Genomic DNA, 26,362 nt, shown 5'->3' on the forward strand with positions numbered 1-26,362 from the left:
TCACAAAAAGAAAAACTGAAATGGAGGCAATTTCCTCAATCTGCTATAAAAAACTACATCAAGCATTATAAAAAACTACATCAAGTGTCAATTAGGTATTAAAGAATACCTAATTAAATGGAAGGATGATCATGTTTATGAATTAGAAGATGCCAATTCACCTGAGATAAATCTATACATTCAATGCAATTCTAATTAAAATCAGAGTAGTTTGTATCATGTGTGTGTGTAAGTGGACAAGCTGATAAGAAATGTAAAGGAACAAGAATAGTTAGGGAAATCTCAAAGAAAAAGAACAAAAGTGAAGGAGCGACATTCTTAGCTATCAGAATTTACTATATAAAGTTATGGTAATTAAGGCATCGTAGGATTGGCACAAGAATAGCCAAGTAGAACAATGGAACAGAACAGAGTCCAGAAACAGACCCACACATATATGGTTACTTAATTTATAACAAGTAGGCACTACTTGTGCTACTACCGAGCAATAAGGAAATGACTTTTTAGTAAATGGTGCTGGGTCAACTGAATATTCATAGAAAAAAGTGAATCTTCACACCTATGTTAAACCAAGAATAAAATCAGTTTCAGGTACATGGTAGATCTAAGCACGAAAGATAAAAACAATAAATATTCTAGAATAAAAATCAGCAAAATATCCCCCATGAACATGTAGTTGACAAAAATTGTAAATAGTACTCTAAAAGCATTAATCAAAATAGAACTGATGGACTATATTAAAATCTGGAATCTGCATTCATCACAAAGCATCATTAAGAGAGTGAAAAGACAAATGATAGACTGGAGTAGATATGTGTAATACTTCTGTACAACAGCGAATTCATATACTGATCCAAATAACTCCCACATATCAGTAAGAAAAAGACAGTATAAAAAACAAATAAGATACTTCATAAAAGAGAATATTCAAATAGCCAATAAACATGAAAATATGTTCAACCTCATTAGACCTCAAGGAAACTAAAATTAAAGCATAATTAAATATCACTGTAAGCCTAAAAGAATGGCTACAATGAAAGAGGCTGGCAAATAGTAACTACTGGCAAAGATGTAGAGCACCTGCAATTTCCATACCGTGCTGGGAGGAATGTCCTGGTACATCCATTTTGTAAATGTATTTGACACTAGCTCCTGAGGTTGAATTTATGCAAACCCAACTGCCCAGAAATTCCCCTCATAGATATCTACCCTACAAAAATGGATACACATATGTACCAAATCATATACTAGAATGTTCCTAGTGGAAAGCCTGCAAAAGTGAAAACAACCAACCTTATAATAGATAAATTATAGTGTCTTCACACAATTGAATACTATGTAACAATGAGAATAAGCAAACTATGATTTGAATAAATATTATAAACAATGTTAGCAAAAGAAGTCAGACATAAAAGTGTACATAACATACTATTCCATTTATAAAATTTTGGAAACAGAGTAAAAGTAACTGAGAGTGAGCACAATCAGAATAGTTACCCTGGCAAAGGAATGATAGGGGTCGGGAGCATGAGGCGAACTTCTGGTTAGGTTATGTTTCTTGACCTTAGTAATGATTAAATGGGTCCGATCTCTGTGTACTTGGCTAAAATTTTTACTTGAAACGTAAAGAACTCGGAAGATGTATATGTACTGACATAGAAAGGTAACCACAATATATCAGTAAGTGAGGGGGAAACAGCTAATTGGAATTGTAGATCACCAAATATAATAAGACTCTGCACTAGTTAAAAAAATGTGAATTATTATATCCAAAATAAATCCATTAAGGATTTATTAACAATGCTTATCTCTTGGAATTTTTATTTTTCATTTTATGAAATTTTGTTGTTATTTTAAAATAAGCATGAGTTTGAGACCAAAATAATAAATATTTTAAAAATAACAACTTTCTAGCTGAACTTTCTACAATTCCAAAGGTGTCTCACAGGCAGTACAATGCAGTGGCCATGAGAGTGACATTTCTTTGAGGGACCCAGGAGTGTCTAACGGAGGAGAGGACAGAGTACCTGGATGGTCAGATCCTTCCTCATGAATGCAAATGCACTTTAAGTCACCTCCCTCAGCTTGTGCTCAGGGAGCAGGTTCTGTCCCGTTCTCTAAGCAAAGGAACAACCCAAAAGGCACAGATGCCTAGCACTGTCCTGGAGAAGGGACTTGCAGTGTCGCCAAACACATAAACTCTATGTTCATGCATTATTTTACTTCACAAAAGGCACGAAGGATAATTATCACTTGTCATGTCATAGGAGTAACACTCAATAAGCTTATCTGTAAACCATAGATGAGTAAGTCAAATTTCAGCCGACCCCTGTTATGCACAATCAAACATCCTTCTAACATAATCATGCTTTCCTCAACTGATTTTTATCATTACAAAGTAATTAAAATTTCTAATCATCCAATCTTATGTTTATATATTGTTGTTATATATGCTTACATATTGATAAAAGAGGTTCAGTATCTACGAATTATACTTGAAAATAATGGGTAGTCTTTAAAATATTTTTATTATATATGCCAAGCCTATATATGGTGAATAAAGAAGTTTTTCAAGTAAAAATGGAAAACATGCCCAAGAAAAAATCAGATTCTGTGTGCATGCACGTGTGTATACAATTTCCAAAAATCCAGTGTATACAACCTCCCCTCATAGAAGAAATAGAGAACAAATTTTAGCCCATTTTCCTTAAAAAATAAAAGACTTTTGGCCAGATGCAGTGACTCACACTTGTAATTCCAGCTCTTTGGGAGGCCAAGGTGGGTGGATCATGAAGTCCAGAGTTCAAGACCAGCCTGGCTAACAGATTGAAAGCCTGTCTCTAGTAAAAATACAAAAATTAGCTGGGCATGCTCCTATAATCCCTGCTACTTGGGAGGCTAAGGCAGGAGAATCGCTTGAGCCCAGGAGGTGGAGGTTGCAGTGAGTCAAGATTATGCCACTGCACTCCAGCTTGGGTAACAGAGAGAGACTTTGTCTCAAAAATAAATTAAATAAATAAATAACTCCTGATGAATGAAGAAGTCACTCATTCAAATCAATGCCCAGAACTAAAAAAAAAAAAAAAAAAAAAAAAAAAAAGGAAACTGGCCAGGTGTGGTGGCTCACACCTGCTGTAATCCCAGCACTACTGTGGGAGGCCAAGGCAGGTGGATCACCTGAGCTCAAGAATTCTAGACCAGCCTGGGCAACACAGTGAAATATCATCTATACTAAACTACAAAAAAATTAGCTGGGCATGGTGGCACATGCCTTTAATTGTAGCTACTCAGGAGGCTGAAACAGGAGAATCACTTGAATTTGGAGGCAGAGGTTGCAATAAGCCGAGATTGGGCCATTGCACTTCAGCCTGGGTGACAGAGCAAGACTATCTTGAAAAAAACAAAAAAACAAAAACAGAAAAGAAAAGGAAGGGCATGGATACTAGACATAATGCTCAGATTTACAGGCTTAAGAAAAATAAAATAAAATATTAAATAATCATTTAATATGGCTGTAAGAACATATTTATTTTCATTATTTTGTCTCATCCAGGTTAGAACCAAAGCACATGAGCTTTATAATAATGGGGATTAGTCCCACAGCACAGCAGTTCCCAGCCTATCATGGCACCAGGAACTGGTTCCGGGGAAGACAGTTTTTTCCAGACTGGGGGTGGGGGATGGTTTCTGGATGATTCGAGTGCATTAAATTTATTGTGCACTTTGTTTCTGTTATCATTACATTGTAATAGATAATGAAATAATTAGACAACTTACCATCATGTAGAATCAGTGGGAGCCCTGAGCTTGTTTTCCTGCAACTAGACAGTCCCATTTGGGGATGATGGGAGGTAATGACAGATCATCAGGCAATAGATTCTCATAAGGAGTGCACAACCTAGATCCCTCACACGTGCAGGTCGCAACAGTGCTTGTGCTCCTGCGGGAATCATGCTGCAGCTGATCTGACAGGAGGTGGAGCTCAGGTGAGCTCATGTGAGCAACAGAGAGCAGCTGTAAATACAGATGAAACTTTGCTCCCTCGCCTGCCCTCTGCTCACCTCCTGCTAGGCAGCCCAGTGCCTAACAGGCCACAGATGGGTCCGTGGCCTACGTGTGGGGGAGCCCAAACATACAAGGAAGAGGTACTTTGGGTGACAAAAGGCTAGCCTACAAAGCAGGCGCTAACCACAGCCTGCCAATTTCTATGGGATGAAATGGACCCCGCCTGCATTTCCCGAACACACAGTGGTCTGAATCCACAGGCAGCTGTGTGATCTACCTAAGGTAGACTGCTCCTCCCACTGCCTGTTCTTCGGACATAAATGCCATATCTGATAGCACAGACCTCCGCTGTGAGGAAACGGATATGTTTAAATTAAAGAGCACAGTAAATGCATGAATAAATAAAAGCATATGGGCATAAACGTCTTATACATGATGCAGAAAAGAACAAGCCCATTCTGAGCAACTTGGAAGAGATTTCATCTTTCACGGTATGCAAATGCATTTTGCTATGACATTTTCTATTTTTGTAGGGATGATCTTCATTACTACATTTACGATAAGAACTACAAAATTTTGTATCTGTTTGAACAAGAACATATACATAATTACTCTGTGGAGATATTTTCAAAAGTGTCAAACTATGAATTAAAACACTGGCACATTTTTTAAGGCTTCTTACATGGTTCCAAAACATGTTGTTTACAGAATGAAGGCTTGGTAAGATGGATGAGAACTTTTTTTTTTTTTTTTTTTTTTTTAGACGGAATTTCTCTCTTGTTATCCAGGCTGGAGGAATGAGAACATTTGTATGGAACAGTTTCTAAAATATCAGTGATTTATTTTATTTAAAGTAAGCTTGAGCTCTGGTTATGTTAGATAGAAATTCTTCTGATGAGGGGGAAACATGTAGCTGCACAGTGAATCCAAAGTAATTCAACTGCCCTCTCTCTTCTGAGGAAAAGACTTTGTGTGGCTGAGATGAAATCCAGTTTTTCCAACAGAAGCAAGAGCTTCATCTCTGCCTGCAGTGAGCAGCTCACCACTGCTCAAAGACCTGGCCCTTTTGTTGAATGACTGCCAAGCACCCTATCTTTCTCTTAAGTCCAATAGGTAACCAGAAATGGTGCAGTCCAGCACAGTGTGCTAATTCACTGGACTTCCACCAGGTCAGCAGAAAGCGCAGCAATGTTCCTTTCCTCTAGAAGGCAGACAGATCTCCTACATCTGCTGGGAGATACAAATGTACAGAGCTACCAAGGATGCAGGTGGGATACTAGTAAGAAATTATCAATGCTTACATCTGACTAAATCAAAACACAGTCCAGGGGAAACTGATTCCTTAGCTCGCTACACTATCATCTAACCTCAAACTTCTGTCTATATTGGGCCTTCATTGGAAAGAAACATAACTAAAAGAACACATGTTATTCTTCTTCCTAGACTCCAACACATTCCTTGGCTCTGATGGTTCAACTTTTTGCCCAATAGCCTTCTAGCCTTTCTTATTAATAAGGTGCATCTTACAGTCTCCCACCTTATCAAGTGCAGTGAGACACTCCTGGTTTCCCTCCATGGCCTCTACAGATGGCAGAGGCGGATTCAACCACTGAAACTCTAACTTCTGTAGGATTACATTTTTCCTATCAGGGACCACAGAGAGGATAGATAGAGTCCAGTTCTTTTACTTTTAGAATAAGAAAATTAAGATTTGAGTTAGTACGATGATGGGACCCATTCACAGGGCAGGATCTAGAACACAAGTCTCTTTTGACTTCTAGTCAGGCTTTTTCCACCATTCCTGGATGGAAGGACAAAACCAAACAAACAAACAAAACATTCTACATAACAAAAAGTATATTCTGTGTTTTTGCTAGTGTTTTTTTTTTTTTTTTTTTTTTTTTTACCTCTGAAGAGATTATCCAAGTCAATATCTTCTTTTCCTTTGATTTTCAAACACTTTGCCTGCTGTACAAGTCTGGGCAAAGAACAGAAATAAAATCTAGATTCATTATCCTGTGAGGTAGGAATAAATCATGATAGCAGCACAAATTTAAATAGAAACCGCAGGATAAACAATAGCGAATCGGCAGGTATTTTGCTGCACAGAGCCTTGTTAGAATTTTTCTTCAGTTTAAGATTTTAAAAACACACTTCTGTTCAGAAACTCTGACTTTGAACCCTGAAATTTAAAAGGCTTTTTCCCCCTCATTCTATTACTGCAAAAAGTTTCTAAAACTCTCTGGAGAATAATCTCTTCAGATTCTGAGGAGTAGCTATAGCAGGATGGTGGGTGATGGGATGGTCGGTGAGTAAATAATAATGGCTGCTGATGATTTTGGAGCTCATTATTTTAATCAGAAGATTACAGACACTGTGCTCAAACAACTGTATAAAGTAATTTCGTTACATTGCTGAATGTCAGGGAATTAATTAACTTTTAAAATGCTGCAGTATGTAGTACGGCCTAATTTTGTCATTCTTTCATCATGGAACTTCATTAAAACTTGAGGCTCACACTTTATAATGAATATGGAAGTTTCTACAATAAAACTTTTCCAGGGTTGCTAATTAGCCAGTAATTAATTTTAGGTAGTATAGGCTTGTGAGATAATCAAGTAATTTATTTGTACATATTTATGACTTCAATAAAATTTTTTATCTTGCTTTGCACATGTATTTTCTTACTGTATTTGAACGACAAGTCTCTCATCTTATTTTCACTGACAAGCCTTCGAGTTGGCCACGGAAGTACTGTTTTCATTTCTGTGTTAGATGAGGAAACTGATTTAGTTACCAAAACCCTACATAGAAACCTAAGCAACTTACAGAATTTGAGAGAATTTTATCTATATATTTATTTGTATGTTTACAAAAGTATATCATGGCAGAAACATTCTATCAGTTAGATATGTCTCAATCATCAAGACTTTTAATCAAAAAGGCAAGAATTTGAGAAACTTTCTATTGAACCCTCAACTTCGGACTTTACCATAGGTCCTACAAGGCTACTGTGGAGCATACTAAGCACATGTACTTAAATCACCTGGGGCAATGCAGAGACAGTACATTCAGTGTGCGAAAACCCGGGTTCATGCCTAGGATGCAGCCCCTACGTTTGTGATCCGGAGTGAATATTTATTTAAATATTTGCTCAGTCTTAGCTTCTAATTTGTTAAATGGACACAGTACTTGTCTCACTGGGTTGTTCAGAACAAATAGTGAAATCACATGTTAAAAACCAGTGTAAAAATGCTTATGTATCATGGACACGCATAAAAATGTGTATAATATTCTCATTAATTCAGTATGTGTAATTTTCATTATATTCAACGTATTTACATTCTTTTTTTTTCCTGTATCATGCTTTGATATGCACATTCTTGTAGAAGAGAATATAAACTATAGAAATGTGGCTTAAATGTAAGCAGTGAGTTTCTGGTAGAGAGCACAGTCAAACGGGACGCTGGGAGGCACAGTACACGCATTAAGCAGTGCAGTGCAGCCATTTTGCAAAGAATAATTTGGGGCGGGGGAAAGAACAATTTTAGCTCCGCTTACATGTTTTTGGGCAAATCTGTAGGTATTTTCCCCTCAATTTTACCAGTTTTATAAAACTTCGAGTTGATTTTCAAGCCATCTTAAAGCACCCTTCTGCAATCTATGCTAATCAACATCTTGCTTCTATCTTACAAAGTTAAAAAATAGAAGCCAATCTGTCACATGTAAAACTTTGATGGGTATTTTTAAAGAAAACATTTTAAAATAAATAAATTTATTGAGTTTTGGTTTTTTAAAAAATGTGAAATACTGTAATTAATCATATTTCAGTACAGTCTTGCTTTCAAATGATTATATCACTAGGGAGCTATGCCAAGCCAAACACTGTGAGCCATTCAGATTCAGTTAGCATTTCTTAGGAACTCCCAGGAGGTAGGTACCTACTAAGGACTCCTAGTCTTTTCATTTCACATTTCATTCTCGCAAAAACTCTAGGAGGTTGGGACAGCACTCTTGTTTTACAAATTGAGAGACTGGGCTCAGAAACATTCGACAACTTGCCCCATCTTGGACACACAATGGGTCGATAACGGAGCCAAAATCAGGTCTTAATGGAGCCAAAATGAAGTTCAATCTCAAGTCTTTGGACTACAAATCCAGGTTTCCTTCTGCTTTGCATATCGCCTTCCAATAATGTAGGGTTTACTGATTATTTACGGAAGGCATGGATAAAGGGAAGTCACAGGCAGAGCCTGTGACTGGTGCTGGGCCAGTGGGGTCTTCAGAGAATGGAGATGGGGGTGACTGATGGGTTTCTAAAGGTCTTTAGAATTAAGGTTGAATAGAATGAGCATAAGCAACGTGGGAGGGGGAAGTGTTTTCAGGACCTGAATAAGCTAATTGACTTATGTTGCTGAAGCACCATGAGAGGAAAGGCAGCTTGACAGAACAAGCTGAAGCCAGCCATGGAGGGCCTTGCACGGGTTCTCGAGGACGTGGGCTTCATCTTGTGGGCAGTGAGAAAAGTCACAGAGGAGTGTGCATCTCAAAATAATCCACTGCATACAGCCAGTAGACATGTTTGGAAATGACTAGGCCAGTCAGGAGCCAAAGATTAATATTTCATTTGTGTTTTAGTTAAAACGGTCTCAATCTCTGTCTCAGTCTCCAGGGATGTACTACTGTTTCACCAATTATTCCTCCCCAAGCCTGGCCTATAACTTTTATATAGTCATAATAGCTCCAGGCATCCTAAACAATCTTCCAAGTATTTTATTAATAACATTGCTGTTGCTGTGGCAAGTGTCAAGAGACCTGTGTATCTGTTTATACCTGATTGATTCTATAAAGAGGTGCACATCACCTAAAGGCAAAAGCCGTCACTGTCACCCAAGAGTCTCTGCTATCCATTGTTTTTCAAAGTGCTCTGTACTTAGGATTTTCTACTTCCAGTTGGATGAAGGGACCTGCACGTTCTCTGACCCACTTTCTTTCTTTCTTTTTTTTTTGTTTTGTTTTGTTTTGAGACAGAGTTTCGCTCTTGTTGGCCAGGGTGGAGTGCAATAGTACAATCTCAGCTCACTGCAACCTCTGCCTCCTGGGTTCAAGCAACTCTCATGCCTCAGACTCCTAAGTAGCTGGAATTAAGGCGTGTGCCATCACACTTGGCTCTTTCCTTTCTTTTCTCTTTCTTTCTCTCTCTCTCTCTCTCTCTCTCTTTCTTTCTTTCTTTCTTTCTTTCTTTTTGTATTTGGTAGAGATGGAAATTCACCATGTTAGTCAGGCTGGTCTCGAACTCCCGGCCTCAGGTGATCCACTCACCTTGGTCCCAAAGTGCTGGTATTACAGGCATGCACCACTGTGCCCCGCCCCCTCTGATCCTCTTTCTAGGCTTCCATTCCCCTTAACAAGACAATACTAGTAGCTATCATTTCTGTGCTCATTAAGTGCTAGGCCCTGAACTAGATGCCTAACATGAAGGAGGAAATATTAATCTTCTATTTATGTGTTCAAAAAGACAGGTTAAGAAACTTGCTCAAAGTCGTATAATAAGTAGAAGAACTAGGATTTCAATTTAGTTCCAGTTAGCCTAACTGAACCTACACACCTTCTAGAATGACAGTTAACAAACTATGCCCCATGAGTCAAATCCTGCCCGTTGCTTGTTTTTGTAAACAAAGTTTCACTAGAACACAGCCACACTCACTCCTCTACTTACTGTCTAGGGCTGCTTTCACTATGATGGTTGAATTGACTAGTTGTAGCAGAGACCCTATAGCTGGCCACACCTAAAATATTTACCATTTGGCTCTTTACAAAAATAAAGCTCACTGACCGGAGCGGGGGGCGGGGAGGGAGGAGGAGGCGGGGGGGGAGGAGGAGGCGGGGGGGGGAGGAGGAGGCGGAGGAGGAGGAGGAGGAGGAGGGGGAGGAGGAGGAGGAAGAGGAGGAGGAGGAGGAGGAGGAGGAGGAGGGGGAGGAGGAGGAGGAGGAGGAGGGGGAGGAGGAGAGGAAGAAGAAAGAAGAAGGAGGAGGAGGAGAAGGAGAAGGAGAAGAAGAAGAGGAAGAAGAAGAAAGGGAGGAGGAATAGGAGGAGGAGGAGGAGGGGGGTGGGAGGAGCAGGAGGAAGAAGAAGAAGAAAAAGTCCATAACTTCAAAAACACACACAAAACATGTGATCGTCTTATCTGGGAAGAATTAGTGACGGGGTGTGGTGTGTAATGAGGTAAGATGTGGAGCTGGGACAAATTATGGGGCCTGCACAAGCTTTCTATGTTCTCATGCATGTGTGTAGGCTTGAATATGTAAATTTATTTACTCATAGTCAAGCAAAATGGACCAAGGACCTGTGAGATTCTATCAATCTGAAGGATTCATACAATATGCTGAGTTTATACATAAGAAGTAACGAACTCTTTTAAAATATGGCAGTAAAAATCATCAGCAAATAATAAGATCTATAATATCCATATGAAAATGTTTACTGCAGCATTATTTACAAGAGGAGAAATACTGGAAACCATGGTCTTTAGGGGAATGGTTGAATGAGTTATGGTATGCCTACACTACAGAATATGATGCAGTTGTTAAAAACAATGCATTGGGTCTTTTGTGTTGATATGGCAATTTATCCACGACATATTGTTAAATGAAATAAAACACACTGCCGATTTGTAAAATGTTAATATAAATCATTTTAAAAGAGTGAATGTACATTGATATGGTTAGACTTTGCGTTCCCACCCAAATCTCATCTTGACTTGTAATCCTCATAATCCCCATGTGTCAAGGGAGAGACCAGGTGCAGGTAACTAAATCGTGGGGGCAGTTTCTGCACACTGTTCTCCTGATAGTGAGTCCTCATAGATCTGATGGTTTTATTAGTGTTTGGTAGTTTCTCCTGTGTTCATTCTCCTTCCTGCCACCCTGTGAAGAAGGTGACTTGCTTCCTCTTTGCCTTCCACCATGATTGTGAGTTTTCTGAGGCCTCCCCAGCAATGCTGAACTGTGAGTCAATTAAACTTCTTTCCTTTATCAATTACCTCTTCTCAGGCAATTCTTCATAACGATTTGAAAAGAGACTCATACATACATCTACATCTACACGTGCATACACAAACACCGAAAAGGTACAGAGAGCAGGTGGCAATCTGTTAACCCTAGTGACCTAAGCATGCAGCATCAGAGTTAGGAGTGAAGAATGAAAAATTCTTAAAACTTTTACATTACTGGAATTATTAAGGTGGACCTATTCTTACATTTTCCCAAACCTCTATATGTTATGCTGTTCGATAGAAAAAAGTATAGCTGTTATTAACATTTTTAATTTTTTCTTTCTACTCAACTGCATTTTTTCTTTGCCAATAATAGGCAAGTACTGCCATAATAATGAGAAAAAAGATCATGTTGAAGTCCCAAGTTTACTCTTTACAATGAATGAGCAATAATTATTTCAAAGCCAGGTTAAGTATATAGATGAGAACATTGCTTGCTGGTGCTCAGGCAGCAAGGTTTTGTTTTTCTGGGATGCGGGAACACTAATATTTCCTCTGTGCAAGGAGCTCTGGACATTCTAGGACACACTGTTCTGTGGCATTTAGTCACCAAGAGCCTGAGCCAAGGCAGGATTCCAGAAACCCAGAGATTTAGAATAAATTTTAAAATTCGGTATGAGAATCAGCTCAGAAAAATAATTTGAAGACCTAGCGAGGCATCCATGGGTTATTTAATAATGTTTTGGCATAACTGTACATTCATTTAGGAAACATGGGACTGTAGTGAGGTGCCCACGAAGTGAGGCAGGAGGAGCCTGGCAAGGGCTTGGCCCTTCCATCTCATCCCAGATCTTCTCCATGCTCCTGAGCTGATCTGGGCATAACTCATTTCATTTTCAATCTGCACAATATTCAACAGAACCCTTTTTTCCCTTCATGGCTGAGCCCTTTACGCTAGGTGATTACCAAAAACATTTCAAGCATAACCCTTTCTACTCTGTGTTACTTCCCTATGGCACCTGTCACCGTCTGTGATTTTCTTTTCATTAATGGTTTGCTTTCTTTCTTCCTCCTCTATCTCCCTCACCTGCAAATCGGCCCCACACAAAGATGGAACTGTTTTGCTCATCTCCATGTCCCTACCACTTGGCAACAGCAGCAGCTCCACACATATTTGCTGAGTGAACTAATACTGATCTTGTGAGCAAGTGAGCATGCCTACTGCCAAGCCTGCACAAACAAAGGCCATCCCACCGGAGTTCAAATCTGTGTCCTGCCACTTACTAGTTTGGGTGATTTTCTTATCACCAAGGAAAAGCTTGATAAGAACAAGAATTTTTGTCTGTTTTATTCACTGCTGTATCACTAGAGTTTGGAACAGTATTTTCTAAATATTTATTCAACAGATAAATGTTGAACGAATGAATATGTCTAATTTCAGGACCTGGCTGTGGTCATAGTGCTGAATTCAGCAAGGTAAATGTTAGTCAGCTACCTATATACCGAAACTGAATTTCAACCTGACTGCATCTTAATTCTGGGGCAGGTGGTGGTACGAAATAGTAAGAAGAGTGATGACCTGGGTGTCAGAGGCTTGAAGGGGCCACTGACCACAGTGCTGATGAAATATCAGAATTCTTTGGCATTGATACCCTTGTCTCCACATTGGAGAATTTGAATGAATCTGCTGAGTTCCTTCCCGCTGTAGAGCTTCTAAGTTGTCATGCCTGGCTAGTGGTTCCTCAGAGTCTGATTGGAGGTAAGGAGCTGAAGCGGGCTTCTCTGAAAGGCCTTGGGGTTTCCTGTCCAGTCAAAATCCCCTAAAGGGCAAGAGGGACTCTAGCTTGTCATGGTGAACACTGCTTACTTGATTAAGGGGCTTAATTTAGTTACAGATGCTGAGTGTTATCTCAGACTAAGTAAGGGTCTAAATTCCTATGTTTAGTGTTGAGGTGTGTGCTATACACACCACTAGAACTGGTCCAACTGCAAGACTTTAAAATCAATGGTTTTCATAAAAATGGAAAAAAGATATGGAATGATTATTTCAGTAGTCTCATGCCAGGCCCATTCATGTGTCTACACCTATATCAATGTCTATATCTACCTACAGCTATATTCCTATATTCAAAATCTTATGTAAGCCTCACATTCATGAACATTTCACAGGTGAAGGAACTGAGACTCTAAGAGAAAAACAAATTGATTAATGAAATCAATCAACTTAGGTACACTAAAGACCTATAATGGGAACCATAATGAAGAAAAAGCAAAAAGATAAATTGGTCCTTTCCTTTTTTTTTTTTTTTTAAGAAGACATGGCATACACACAACAAAGTATTAAAAAGGTACATGCAGACACACAAATAAGTTGCTGACGTGTGGTGTAGACTAAAAGGACAGAGGAAAGCTGAGAGGAGGGAAGGGACTGGCTTGTAGCAACTCAGCCTCTCAGGGCCGGCCACTGTCCTAGGCACCTAGTAGGTCGCTCAACATCTATTTAAATTGTTGAGTGCCTACTATGTGTCAGGTATTACACAAAGTATGAGAAATACAGAAACACATAAAACACAATCTCCAACTTCAAGAAGCTCTTAAAGGTTGGAACTGCCACAGAAAACTCCAAGAGAGTGGTGAGCCATGGGCAAGGAAGGAGATGTAGGCAGGTGTAAAGGAGGTACCAAGAAAGGAAACAAAGGCACAAGGGCAGGAATGAAACAACACTGAAGCCCATGATGGAGAGTGAGTGGGGCCACTGAAGAGACGCTACCTCCCAAAGCAAAGAATCCAGAGAAAGTGAAAGTGAGCAGTGCGAAAGTGAAAGTAAGAAGCCAGAGAAAAGGCTGGTGGATTAAAGAACCTATTTACTCACTTGGAAGGTGAATGTGTGGGACATCTGACTAACATTGTTATAATTCTGAGGATGAATGTCATAGAAGGTATTTATACTGCAGCTAATTCGCCCAGTGGAAATAAACCAGTTGGCTCACGGCTGTGCAGCTTACCATCAAGATTATTAAGGAACTATTCGACTACATGCCATTCTTTCTGATTACCACAATTTTCCCCAGGCATTTTTATACCAATATTGGTCTTCAAAAAGTGCATGACATTTATAATATGGCAGGCATCAGGAAAAACAAAGTAAGCTTTATTGTGCATTTTCTTAGATTTTCTTAATAGTAATGATAGAATATCACAGTATTTTAATGAATGGTGGTGCTATCAATTGTGTGAATAAGAATACATTAAACAATACTTCTGGGAGGCAAAGGAGGTTATTAAAGAATACCTAGGCAGGTTAAAAAAAAAAAGCCTGAAAAAAAATACTCCCCTGGGCCTGGGGAAACCAGCTAATAGATAATATGGGGAGTAGACGGGAGCTGCATTCCAAAGTAATTTTCTTTATGACTGAAAATGTTTTAATGACTAATTTTACTCTCTTGTTGCAGGTAGAAGCCTTTAGTATATTATAATCAAATGTGCTCAACATGGACGTTCTGTATTATATATAGTACAAATAAGAACAAACAGTTTGGGGAAAACATGATGAGATTCTTCCCTTCAGTAGTTCTATTTTTACAAAATAAGAAACAGATGCATTGCAAGGTGACTCTGAGAATCCTAGACATCAGTAGAAATAGACTAAATATGCACCTAGCTGGGCCTCTCCAAAGCCTTAAGCTGTCATTCTTTTACTAGTCTAACATAGTTGAATTGCACGTGGGATTTTTTTTTTTTTTCACTTATCATCTGCATGATCTCAGACACTGCCTAACCTCTCTGAATTTTTAGGTGCCTATGTCTTAAAATCTGAATAAGAAAACTTATCACATAAAGGGTTTTTGGGTGGATGAAATGAAATTAACACTATGATGTATATAAATTGTTTAGCATAACACTTTGCAGTCCCCAAGGGCGGACTATTAATAGTAGATAGTTATTATCGCTGATATTTCTGCAATATGATTATTAATTTACTGTACTGGAAATATGCTGGATTTAGTCAGAAGACCTATGTTTCAGTCCCAGATAAGCTTACCAGCTTACTGTTTCCTCATCTATAAATGGCAATATTATGATGACAATAATGTCTGCTTTGTCTAAATCACAAAACTATGGGAGGCTCCAAAGGTAATGTATGTGCAAATTGTAAATGGTTAAATGAATTAAGGTATTTTCTCCTCTACCATATATACCCAAAGGAAAGAAACTCAAGTGTAAAGCCATCTGCCTTTAGTGCACCATGAATATAACACTATTCACTCTATTAGCACAAATAAAAAAGGCATATATTAAGTTTTTCAATAATGGTGACTTACTCTAATATCCTGAGTATGACTCTCCACAGTTAATATTACATCTATATCTTACTGTTATAAAGGTAAGTCTTCTAAACAACTAGCAGAACATATACAAATTTCTCAAAATTAAAACATGACTACTAAAAATGTGAATATAAACAGACTATTTCTACCACTAAATCAGGTAGTAGAGTCATACATTTACTATTTATAACCCCCATACAAAGATAATCCAAGAGCAAACATGTTGTTTAAAAATAATCAAAAAATTGTGATGCAGTTAAGGAAAAGAAAAAAATTCTCTAAATTGTTGGGCAATATCAAACTGAATTTGGAAGCATATCAAAGTTAATTTTAAATTTTTCACTTGAATTACAAGAAGTCTGGATATATATTTTTTTTTCTTTTTTCCTTTTTTTTTTTTTTAGACAGGGTCTCACTCTGTCACCTAGGCTAGAAGGAAATGGTGTGATCTCAGTTCACTGTAGCTTCTACCTCCCAGGCTCAAGTGATCTTCCCATCTCAGGCTCCTGAGTAGCTGGGATTACAGGCACATTCCACCATGCCAGCTAGTGTGTGTGTGTGTGTGTGTGTGTGTGTGTGTGTTTTGCAGAGATGGGTTTTCATGTTGTTGCCCAGGCTGGAACTCTGGATATTCTAGCATGACAAATGTTGCTTGTATAAAAATTGACAGAAGGCCTGTCCAAAGCTCAGTGGTGGATGGATTGACTGGAGGCCAGTGGAAATTATAGCTTGGATTTTCACCAATTTAACCCTCACTCCTGTTTTTGGACAAGAGCCAGGTAAAGGTTATTTCTCCTCAACATGCAGAATAGCAGAGAGAGAATTTAAATATTCTCCATGTCCTGTATCTGATATCTGATTATTTTAAGAGCAAACATTTGGGTTAGAGAAAAAGCAGCCTCAGGAAAGTACTACAAGTAAGCTGCAGAGAGAGTTAAAAGACGTTTTATCTGTGCATAATCAGCCTACATATCGTTCCTTGTTGATTCCTTTGTTCTCTTTTTTTCCCTTGCCCTGGAATTTGACTATGAACAAGATGCCGCAGAGACGAGAAGAGACTCAAAAGGGGGATGGTTGCTCATACGATTTATCCAAACATTATTAGGATGATTGGTTAGGAAAAACAGTGGACAGATACTGGAATGCAAGGATGGCTTTGGTCTTGAGATATAAAAGCAAAAGTAGGCTTGAGGATTCATGATGTGTATCATACAATGGCTGCCCCACAGTTGTTTACAGGTGACATAGGATTTGGTAGAACAGGACAATCTGTGATTTGTCTGCTTCATTATCAACTAACATTCTCTACTCCTTTCTATCTGTAGTAATTATTCCTATCTGACATATTTCACCACAAAGCCCCTTATAAATGGTAAACACATAACAATAAGTTTAAAAGGCTAAACTCCTAAGAGGAGTTCAAGATAGGGGAGGCAACGTATCTGTGTTTGCTGGAAGGAAAAGCTTAGCTAACCTCTGAGAGCAATATATATATTTTTAAGGCAGTTCAAAGACCTGTTTCATTTCTGTGATTTTTGACATTGAGGATGAATGCCTAAAATATTTACAAGTGAAACTGATTAGGTTTTTATTTTTAAAAATACAACAGATTATAGCAAGAAGCTTAAGGGTGAGTGGATGTACTGGTCTCTATGTTTCTGGGATAAATAAACCCTATTTCTTGGAAAATAGTTAAAAAAGAAAAAATTCTCTCTCAGCCAGGAGATGGAAAGGACGTTCAAGCTCCCAACTACTTAAAGTTGTAAACAGTGTGGGTGTGAAACAGCAGTAAAGAACAACGAGGCCCTGTGAAGTTTCAACAAGAGGGGTGGGTGTATAATAAATAATAAAAATGCCAGATACAGCTATAAAAATAGAGAAGTGTGTGTATCCATGGGAAATAGATCATGCAATAGAGAGAAGCACTCATCTACAATCATGTGCACAGAAACCAAGTCAAAATATTCAAAATGTAACAAAAATGAAATGTCACCCAAACACTCTCAAATAACATGTGCATTAATAAAAAGAACATCCACAGTCCAGGATGTAAAACCCATGTGAAAAGTGTATCCTATGAGCCAAATTCTCCGAATAAACTGGTGTCTCCTTGGAAGGGAAGGAGCACCACCCCCACGTGTAATGAAGGTACAAATGGGCTGACAGCAATTTCAGTGGAAATTCTGCACCCACAGAGAGGCCTGTGTGTCTTTGTTCTACACCTGCTGAATGCAAAGAGCATTCTGAGGTTAGGAGAAAGCAGTTGTCCCTTCAAATCTTGCACAGTCAGGGTCTAGGGTGTTCAAGGTCTTGAACATGATTCCCTTTGCCTGCAGCAGGGTCAGAAAAATGCCATTTCTTAATCTTTCTGTCTAGACTTTCTTGGCTCAATCTCTGTCTGATCTCCAGTTATTTACTTAGTGTTAGACTTTTCTATATTTATAATTCCCAGCATGGAGTATGGAGCTCTTTGGAGAAAAGACGTTATTTAGATTGTTTTACTCATTTAGGTTAAAAAACATCAAATAAGGCTGTACTTGCACCTCCTTAGAATATAGTTATATGTAAACAAAAATTGAAAACTGATGTTTAGAATCACAAGTTTACATTTAGGAACAAAACGAAGATGTGTTGTCAACAAATTAAAACGGAAACTATATGGTATAAGAAGAAATCATATCTGAGGTATATTTGTATTAAAGATGACAAAGACAAGTCACAGATAATAGAGGAAATCCTGATATGAATAAGAAGATACAGCTACTCAACCATGTGCCAAAAGAGGTAACATCTGCGAAACGATTCAAAAGAATAAAGACTTTCTAAGATAAAAGGGAATCTTTTGGAACTGTACAAACGAAATATACTTTCTACTTCATACATAAAATATATACCTTTACAAAAAAGTAATCAAATATTTAAGGATGAAGCAAAAGAAAGTATTTTTTAAATGAAGGTCAAGTCTTAGGTGAATTTTATGAGCCCAGCGAACGTAATAATATCCAGAAATAAAAATAATTCTTTTGAAGAAAATAAGGAACTATTACTATTAACAAAATTGTTCTTTTACTATTCTCCATGGTTTACCTTCTGGTTCACATTTTCAAGTTTCTTACCTTGGCTGACTGTTCACCTTTTCATGCTTTCCACTGAAGTTCAAACTACAGAGGTTTTCGGATTTTGAATGTGAAGAGTCTGAATCCAAGTTTGCCTGTGTTTGTTCTCTCAAACGATCATGAAGTGTTGCCTCCTTTTTCAAGTTCATGTCTGAATACGGGCAGCCAAAAGCACTGGTTTGTGTAAAAATGAAAGCACCGTCATCAGTATATAGCGATAAATCAGGGATTCACTGTCATTGGAGCGGACTTACATCTAATATTTAAAAATTGCATAGAAACATTCTTCTTTCCCTAAGCACACTCAAGTAACAGTTTCTTTTCATATTACCTTTTGAGAAAATCTTAGGTTCTAGAACCACAGACACTGGTCCACAAAGAATTACACACAGATTCATCAGTACATATGGTATTTACAAATTTGGAAACTTAAAAACCTAAGAATAGCATAAAGCTGTACTTCCAATGGAACAATGCAAATGTCACGTAACACTTGACTCCGTTTCTATTGTCAATATGGATTCCCTGGTTTGACTATATCAGAAAAGACTATGGGTAACTAAGCATATTTGCTGGTATCAGAGAATGCTGTGTTTTCATTTCTTAATATTCATTTATGCAGAAACACTCTATCTGCAGTTCTGCTTAATCCTCCAGAGCTTTGCTGGGAAGTTTTGTGCTGGGGTGTGAAAGGATACCTTGCAGGTGAGAGAGAGGCCCAAGCCCAGTTCTGCTGAGTCTCTTCTCTCCCCTCAAAGTGAAGGCTGAGTCCTGAGTCCTGGATGTTGTCAGAGCCCAAGAGCAGGCTATGGGCAGAAGGATCTGCCAGGGCCAATGACCTGGTTCCCTCCGCAGTCTGATAGGCTGTCTGCATTGGATCTCTTTGCCTGCATCCCTGTCTCCAAGGAGGCCCCAAGCCACTCCCACTGCCAGAAATGAGGTAGCCACACCAGGGAAGACACACATAAGACAGGCTACTTGTACACTACCCTGGGGAAGATATTTATGCCAGAGCTTCAGAGATTCTCCCCAGTGAAATGAGAAAAGCAGATCCAACTCATAAGGGTTGTCATGACCCTGAGAAATCACAAACACATGCATGCACACACACACGCACATGCACACACTCATACATGCACGTCATGAAATGGTAGCTGTTATCGCCATCACAGTGTTAAATTGGCTACATCTAGAGGAGCACGTGATCAAATGCATCATCAAGGCAGTTAGTTCTTTTTTGAGAATTCACTTCCTACTCACTGTAAATTTGCTGATACATGGTACAAAATAAGTCCATTCTGAATACACGAAAGCTTTCTTTTATTTTAAGGTCATGCTAAAATTGTGGACCAGAACGGATTTCTGGTCCAAAATTTTATCATGAGCCCAGTGAACATAAAAATAGACTTGATTTTTCTGGAGAAGGCCATACACATTCTAACCCCAAAAGGACTTTAGTACCAATATCTAGAATGGACTCTGGAACTGGGAACAGGATGGTTAAGATGATACCAGCCTGGCTCAGCATGATCTATACCTGTATCAGCAACCTTTACTACAGAGAGAAAGGCCCCCTTTACGTGCATGTTCTATAATTTGTAATAATTGGTACTGATCTATTGGTTTATTAATCTACTTTGTTCTTGCTATCCCCTTCCCATGACATGACTTTTGCCTCCTAATCCTAAACATAGGATTTAAGGCTCCACTTCCCAGATGGCAACTGGCCAGTCTTCTATGTGCTTCTTGCCCTGAATTATTACCTGCCAGGTGTTGTGCCTGCTAACTGGGAACCCTCCCTTCCTCTTGGATTCTTCCCAGGGGCTCTGATTCCAAGAGTCTAGATGGTGATGACTATTGCCAAACCCCTTGGATATAAGGTTCTGCTCTTTAACTATACTCTCCTCTTGCATCAACAATGTTTCATTTTCCCAGACCCAAGCAGCAGATTTGATTCCCACTTCTCTGTGACTGCCCTGCTCTGCTAAAATGGTGGGTGGTGCTCTGTCACATCCTGGAGATGGGCAGTTCACAGCAGGAGGTTATAACCAAGTTGCCATGACTTACCTAAGAGTAGCTTCCCAGCCTGTGTGTGGCTACACCCTCAGGTGACCAGGGGATTCTGAGGTACCAGAGTCCCAGATGAGCCCTTCCAGAACTCCAGCAGCCTCAAGGCTCTAAGCCCCATCTTGTTCTCAAACACTGACGGTCATTTTTTTCTCTGTGACATGACATTTGAAAAGTTGGAAAGCATGACAAATTTAAGCCAATGGTAAAGAGGAAATAGCCTCTTGAGTGCTGTAGTTCAAAACATAACTAAATAACGCAGAAGTCAGCAGTATTTCAAGAAGGGTGTCAAGTTATTGACAACCTTTCTTGGGATCCTGAAAAATAAAGTCACCTGAAATAGGCAAGTATCACCCAAGAGGGGCTCAGATGTGGAAACATGGCTTCCTATAGTCCAGGAATTAGACACACAGTCAGATAGTAAAGCGTTCTCTAAATGCAACTAACTCACCCCTCCATGAAGCCTACATTATTTTATATTTTAGTCTCAGTTATTTTGCTAACCAATTGTATCCTTTTCCTTCAAGAGGCAGGTAAGATAAGGCTGAAGAGTCCTCTCTTAGCTGAGAGGTCAGATTCTAACAGGTACTATGTCTGGGTGGGTGGGGGGCATTTCCATGTGTAAGTCTTCATCGAGAAGAAGATCGGAGGCCTCCCAGAACTAAGGACAGGAGGAAGCATGAGTAGTTGTGCCTGTCAGATAACAAGAGAGGGCACTGAGACTTGGCAGAGAAATGGGCTCAGCCATGGAAATGAGAAGGAAGAGGTATATGCTGCCTGTGTCACCATGTGGCCTCAGGTCCTGAGGGCAGCAAGAGCCTGTCCCGAGGCAGGTGGCTCCTGGGGAGGATTTTGGGAAGTTGCACGGAGCATGGCCGCCTCCCACCCTGGGAAAGCAACGCCTTCCCGCCACACTATTTCCCTCCCTGCCCTTTCACTTCATAAAAATAACCACCTGCCCCTTTTCAGAACTGTATTGTCTTTAGCATGCCGTGGTCTACTCTCACATAGCATAAAGATGTTAAGTGAACATCTTTTATTCTTACAAAATACTGATTGGTCAAATGGCAGCAAAAGACATACTAAATAACAAAATGCAGATTATTGAAGTTATAGAACAGTGATAATACTTTTTATATGACTGAAATGGTTGCTGATTTTACCTCTAGGAAGAATAAGAGCAAGTACAGATAATACGTGTTGAGACGCAGACCAGGAAGTAAGAGCCGTCAGGAGTTTTTAACATCTGCTGAGCATGTGACATGATTTTTAGTATATTGTCTTCAAACACAGAGGAAGTCAGAAGCTAAATATTACATATATGGAAGATTTTTAGGTTTCAGGGTCCATTTTCTTCAGATTCCTGTGGCTTTAAAATGAGTTTACCCAAGATATTTATCTCTTACTGCAACTAACTTTTGTCCACAAAATAGCTGATACTGTCATTTGTCATTTCATGTCCTCAAAAATTTAGTACACACAGAGTAAGAAAAAAAGCATAAATACTTTTTAAAGTTTCATAAGAAGAGTCAAAATATGACTCAATGAGTTCAAAGAGTTGGATGAAATGCATTTGGTTCTAAAAGTATATTTCACTGGGTTAACACAGCTTGTGAAATCCTGGATATTAGAGTCATCTGAATATGGCCACTTAGGAAGCTGGAAGATAATTACTACCTAGAGTAAGCATTCTAATCCATTTAGTACAGTGGTGGAAAGTATGGAGTTGAGAATTCGAGAAAACTGGAAGAAAGCTACTTGCTCTCTAACCTTGGGAAGTCATTGAACTCCTCAGTTTTTCATGTCCTCATCTACAAAATCATTATAATAATATCTATAGGGTGTTTTTGTGTGTGAAAACTAAATGAGATAATCCATGCAAGTCCTCACATAGTGACCAGCACAAATTAAATGCTCATGAGTTTTTCATTTTCAAAAGGCCTATTCTGATACAAAATACTAATTATTCCATTTGTTGTGGTTACTGCATTTTTCAATTCTAAAATTTCCATTTGGTTCTTCTTTCATTTTCCATTTCTTTGATAAGACCTTCTATTCTTTCATTTGTTTTACACGTGTTAAAAATGCTTGTTGGCCCATCTTTATAATAGCTGCTTTAATTCTTGTGAGATGATTCTCACATCTGTGTCATCTGTTCATGGCCTTTTCTCACTCAAGTTGAAATTTTCCTGGTTCTTGGTATAATGAGTGATTTGGGGTTGACTCCTGGACATTTTGGGGATTGTGTTGTGGGGCTCTAGGTCCTATTCAGTCTTCTGTTGTGGCAGGCCTCCTCTCACACAACTTCAGTGGGGGAAGGGGGGCACGGCCTTGTAGTTTTCACGTGGAGGTAAACATCCTCCCGAGGCACACACGATGCCACCCTAGCTGAGAGTACACAGATCCATGTGGCTTCATCAGGGGAGGGGGGAAGTGGGGGAGCAGTAGCCTTATTACTGTTGGGCTGTGAGGAAAGTCCTGACTCCAATGGCCTCCTGCGACAACACCCTAGCAGATGGGGAGGGACGCTGCGTTACCACTGGATGAGGGCATAGGCCCAGGCTCCCAATGTGATCTCCACTGATGCTGAGGGCAGGCTGTAACCACCAAGCATGGATGAAAGCCCGGTCTCCCACTCAGCCTCTGCTGACACTGCCTTGGTTGGGGGAGGGGAGCTGGGGCCCCTCGTTCCAGCTCCACACTCAGTCTTCTGTGGGGATGAGGGTGTTTCCTGGGGTGTTTGGCCAGAGAAAGGTGGTTATTGTCTGAAGTTTCCACCTTGTGACACTGCCCGTTTCCTGGTCCTTTAACTAGAGAGATAAGGCCCTACTTAGGGCTATTTTTGCCTTTTGCATTGGCTTTTCCATGTTTTCAGCTTCTCCAACAGCCAGTCCTGGATATATGAGGAGAGAGAAAACACAGGAAGTCACTGCTGTGCTGTTCCCTGGGTCTCCAAGTCCTCAGCTGGCCTCCATCCCTCTCCTCACCTTTAAGAGTCTTCCTCTGTTCATTTTATGTATAACGTCCAGGTTTGAGTGGAAGGAATAGAGAAAAGTATGTCTATTCCACTTTTCTGGAAGCAGAGGTCCCCTAATGATCCTTCTAATGTTAAAGACTTTATTGAAGACTCCTCCTGAACAACCACCCTCTCTCTACTTCTTTTTCTAAAGGAAGAACTTATTCTTCTCAACTGAAGCACCCATGAAGCCTCACAGTAGCAAAAGAGGCTTTAATACAGGCCAGACTGAGTTTCAATCCTGCTTCTACCCCAGTCCTCACTCTCTCCAGCTTACAGTTTCCTTAGCTGCAACCTGCAGACTCGAATCCACTCATGTGTCACTGTAAGAGCTACTCTGAATGGAGAGGGCCTATTAGTACACTTTATGGCATATGCGCACTCAATAAACGTGATTTCTCTCCAACTCTAATTTATCCTTCTCTAATTCATGTTACTGTTGATTACAGGTATTCAATTTTCACATTGCAGATGCATTCCAGCGAGGAGGAGCCATTATTTCTTTATTCCTTTCCTTCCACTTGTTATAAATGTGTGTCCTTAGACTGAAGTTGAAATTCTTCTGCATGGCATTCAAAGACCCCCTCCACCTGACCACAGGCCACCTTCTCAAACCATTTCCATCTTCACTTCCCATGAAACCTAAGCTACGGTCACATCAAAATAATCACTGCCCTCCAGTTTTAAGACACACCTTTCACCTTTTATTATGCTTTCCTCCTTATGCTATTATTTGTACATATCTATCTTCTCTACTATAACTAAATTTCTAAAAATCAGAAGCTTTGTTTATCAGTGTGAACTGAGTAAAAGTGGGCTATCTCATGCTTCAGCAGCTCACCAGCACACTGGTGTCTAAAAAAATAAAAGTCATGTATCTGGTGTATAGCAAATTATTCATTTATTGATGTCACTCAAGTTTATGCCAAGCGGGATTTCAAGCTTAGACATCTAGAGAAAAGCCTTCCCATATCTCCATCAGCACAGAACTTGTTCTCAGTCTCTCATCTCACTCCCTTAATCAGTATCTCCAAACTCAGCCCATGTTGGTTCCTCTCTTTCCGGTCCCTCTATTTAGCCATCCCAGGTCAACTTCTTCCTCTGAGGTGCTACCTTTGTCCTTCTAGAAAAATTAGTCAAGCCTTTCTCACATTCTGACACCTTTACTCATTTCCTAGAAGAAACAACACGAGCTCAACTGCAAAACTGGAGAACTGGTCCCATCCTGGAGAAGATTTTTCTTCTATCACAATGTAGCCCACTGAGCTGCTGATACAGTTTGGAAAATATTCACAAATTTGAAAGTGTAAAGACTAGCATACATGGCAAGAAGATGAACTCTGCAGGTGGTGCACACAGAAAATAGGTGAACATGAAGAGCAGCCTCTATTTATTTTTGATTCATTGGAACTAGGAGCTTAGTCATTTCATTAATGTCTACTCAAGTACCAAAAAGTCAAACCCAAGATGTGACATTTAATTGGTATGCATTAGGAGACACCCTTTAATTGAGCTTATAAATTGTCTATGCTGTTTGTTATAGGTAATATTTTCAGTAAACTAGATAGGAAGGAAAAATGCATTAAAAGTCAAGGTGAAAGTGTGTGTGTGTGTGTGTGTGTGTGTGTGTGTGTGTGTGTTTGTGTATGTGTGTGTATGTGTGTGTGTGTGTGTGTGTGCATACTATCCTTCCTCTAGAGTATCTTAGTGTATGATTACTAGAAACGTTCAAGGTGTAAAGTACATTCAAGGAATGTAATAGTATACTGTGCAGCAACACTAATGGCCTTTTCAAAATTTTTGCTAAAACCAGTTTAATGTACTATGTAAGTAATTTGTCTAACTTATGCATGAAGATCTGATGAATAGAATCTGCAGTTTAAAAATGACTACCAAAACTCTATCTACACAGGTAACGTCAAGCACTAAATTAAACAAACGAAGTGATTAAAATGCTAATTATTAACTCAATCAAAACAATTATAGTGATGTTTGTGTTTCTGTTATTACAATGAACATTTTTGTTAGTATATACAAATTGTTTTCACCTTTTAAACTGTAATATTTTGGTTAAGTGGTATGAACATGTCAAGGTTATTTTTAATTGGAATATTCCAGTTTTAAAAACATTTAGTTTCTGCAAAAGCTGTTAAAGTATGTTTTTCTTCTTTTTTTAAAAAAGTGCAGCATTGTTTTTAAACAAAATGTCACAAAAGCGAAAGTATTTTTCTTGGAAAGTTGTTCAAAAGATACCTGGAAAATAACTCTAAATGCCTTCAAGCATAATTTTCAAAATTATTCATGAATTAAAAGTATGCATTTTGGCAATGAATCATAATTCCATCTTTGGAAGGCCTTTAAGTTCAATATATTGAATTTAAATGAAATTGTAAACAGTTACCTGAATATGCATGAGGCTATGTTTACACAGGTTTGTATTTATGTATACCCACAAGCATCTGACCTGTGTGTTAAACATTAATATTGACCCACTGTCAACAGTACACTAAAATGTTTTGAAAGTTCTTTCTCAATGTGATAAATTCACAGTTATCTTGACAAACCTATGCACTGAGATTAGGAGTGCAGTCTGTGTGGTAGAAAAAGAAAAGCCAAACCAGCCCATCCTTCCACTGCCTGGGCTGAGTGTTCCCAAACACTAACAGCTACAGGAGGATTTGCAGAAGTCCAGCATCCCTCACCACAACACGCCACACCCTGCAGAGCCCTGTGGGGCACTGCTGAAGCACGAGTTTTGGATCTCAATTCACAAGGTGGCCCAGCTCCTCTTTGGGTTAGGGTTATTATCAAAAAAACAGGCGATAACAAGTATTG

General features: G+C 39.1%; 1 protein-coding gene across 4 annotated transcripts in view; it reads right to left on the bottom strand.

Annotated features, from left to right (window-relative positions):
* Positions 1 to 26,362, bottom strand: part of L3MBTL4 (L3MBTL histone methyl-lysine binding protein 4) — a 456,802-nt gene that overhangs the window by 131,369 nt on the left and 299,071 nt on the right. For 3 of the 4 annotated variants that reach the window (XM_074383753.1, XM_074383752.1, XM_039463865.1), the window contains exons 15-16: positions 18,445 to 18,618; positions 5,913 to 5,983 (exon numbers count right to left, since the gene is read on the bottom strand). In XM_074383753.1, the coding sequence (XP_074239854.1) occupies positions 5,913 to 5,983; positions 18,445 to 18,618 (245 nt within the window). The remainder of the gene's footprint in view (positions 1 to 5,912; positions 5,984 to 18,444; positions 18,619 to 26,362) is intronic. The other variant, XM_074383754.1, reaches the window with a different exon arrangement.

The sequence above is a fragment of the Saimiri boliviensis genome, chromosome 13 (genome assembly GCF_048565385.1).
Source record: "Saimiri boliviensis isolate mSaiBol1 chromosome 13, mSaiBol1.pri, whole genome shotgun sequence".
Classification (NCBI taxonomy): Eukaryota; Metazoa; Chordata; class Mammalia; order Primates; family Cebidae; genus Saimiri; species Saimiri boliviensis.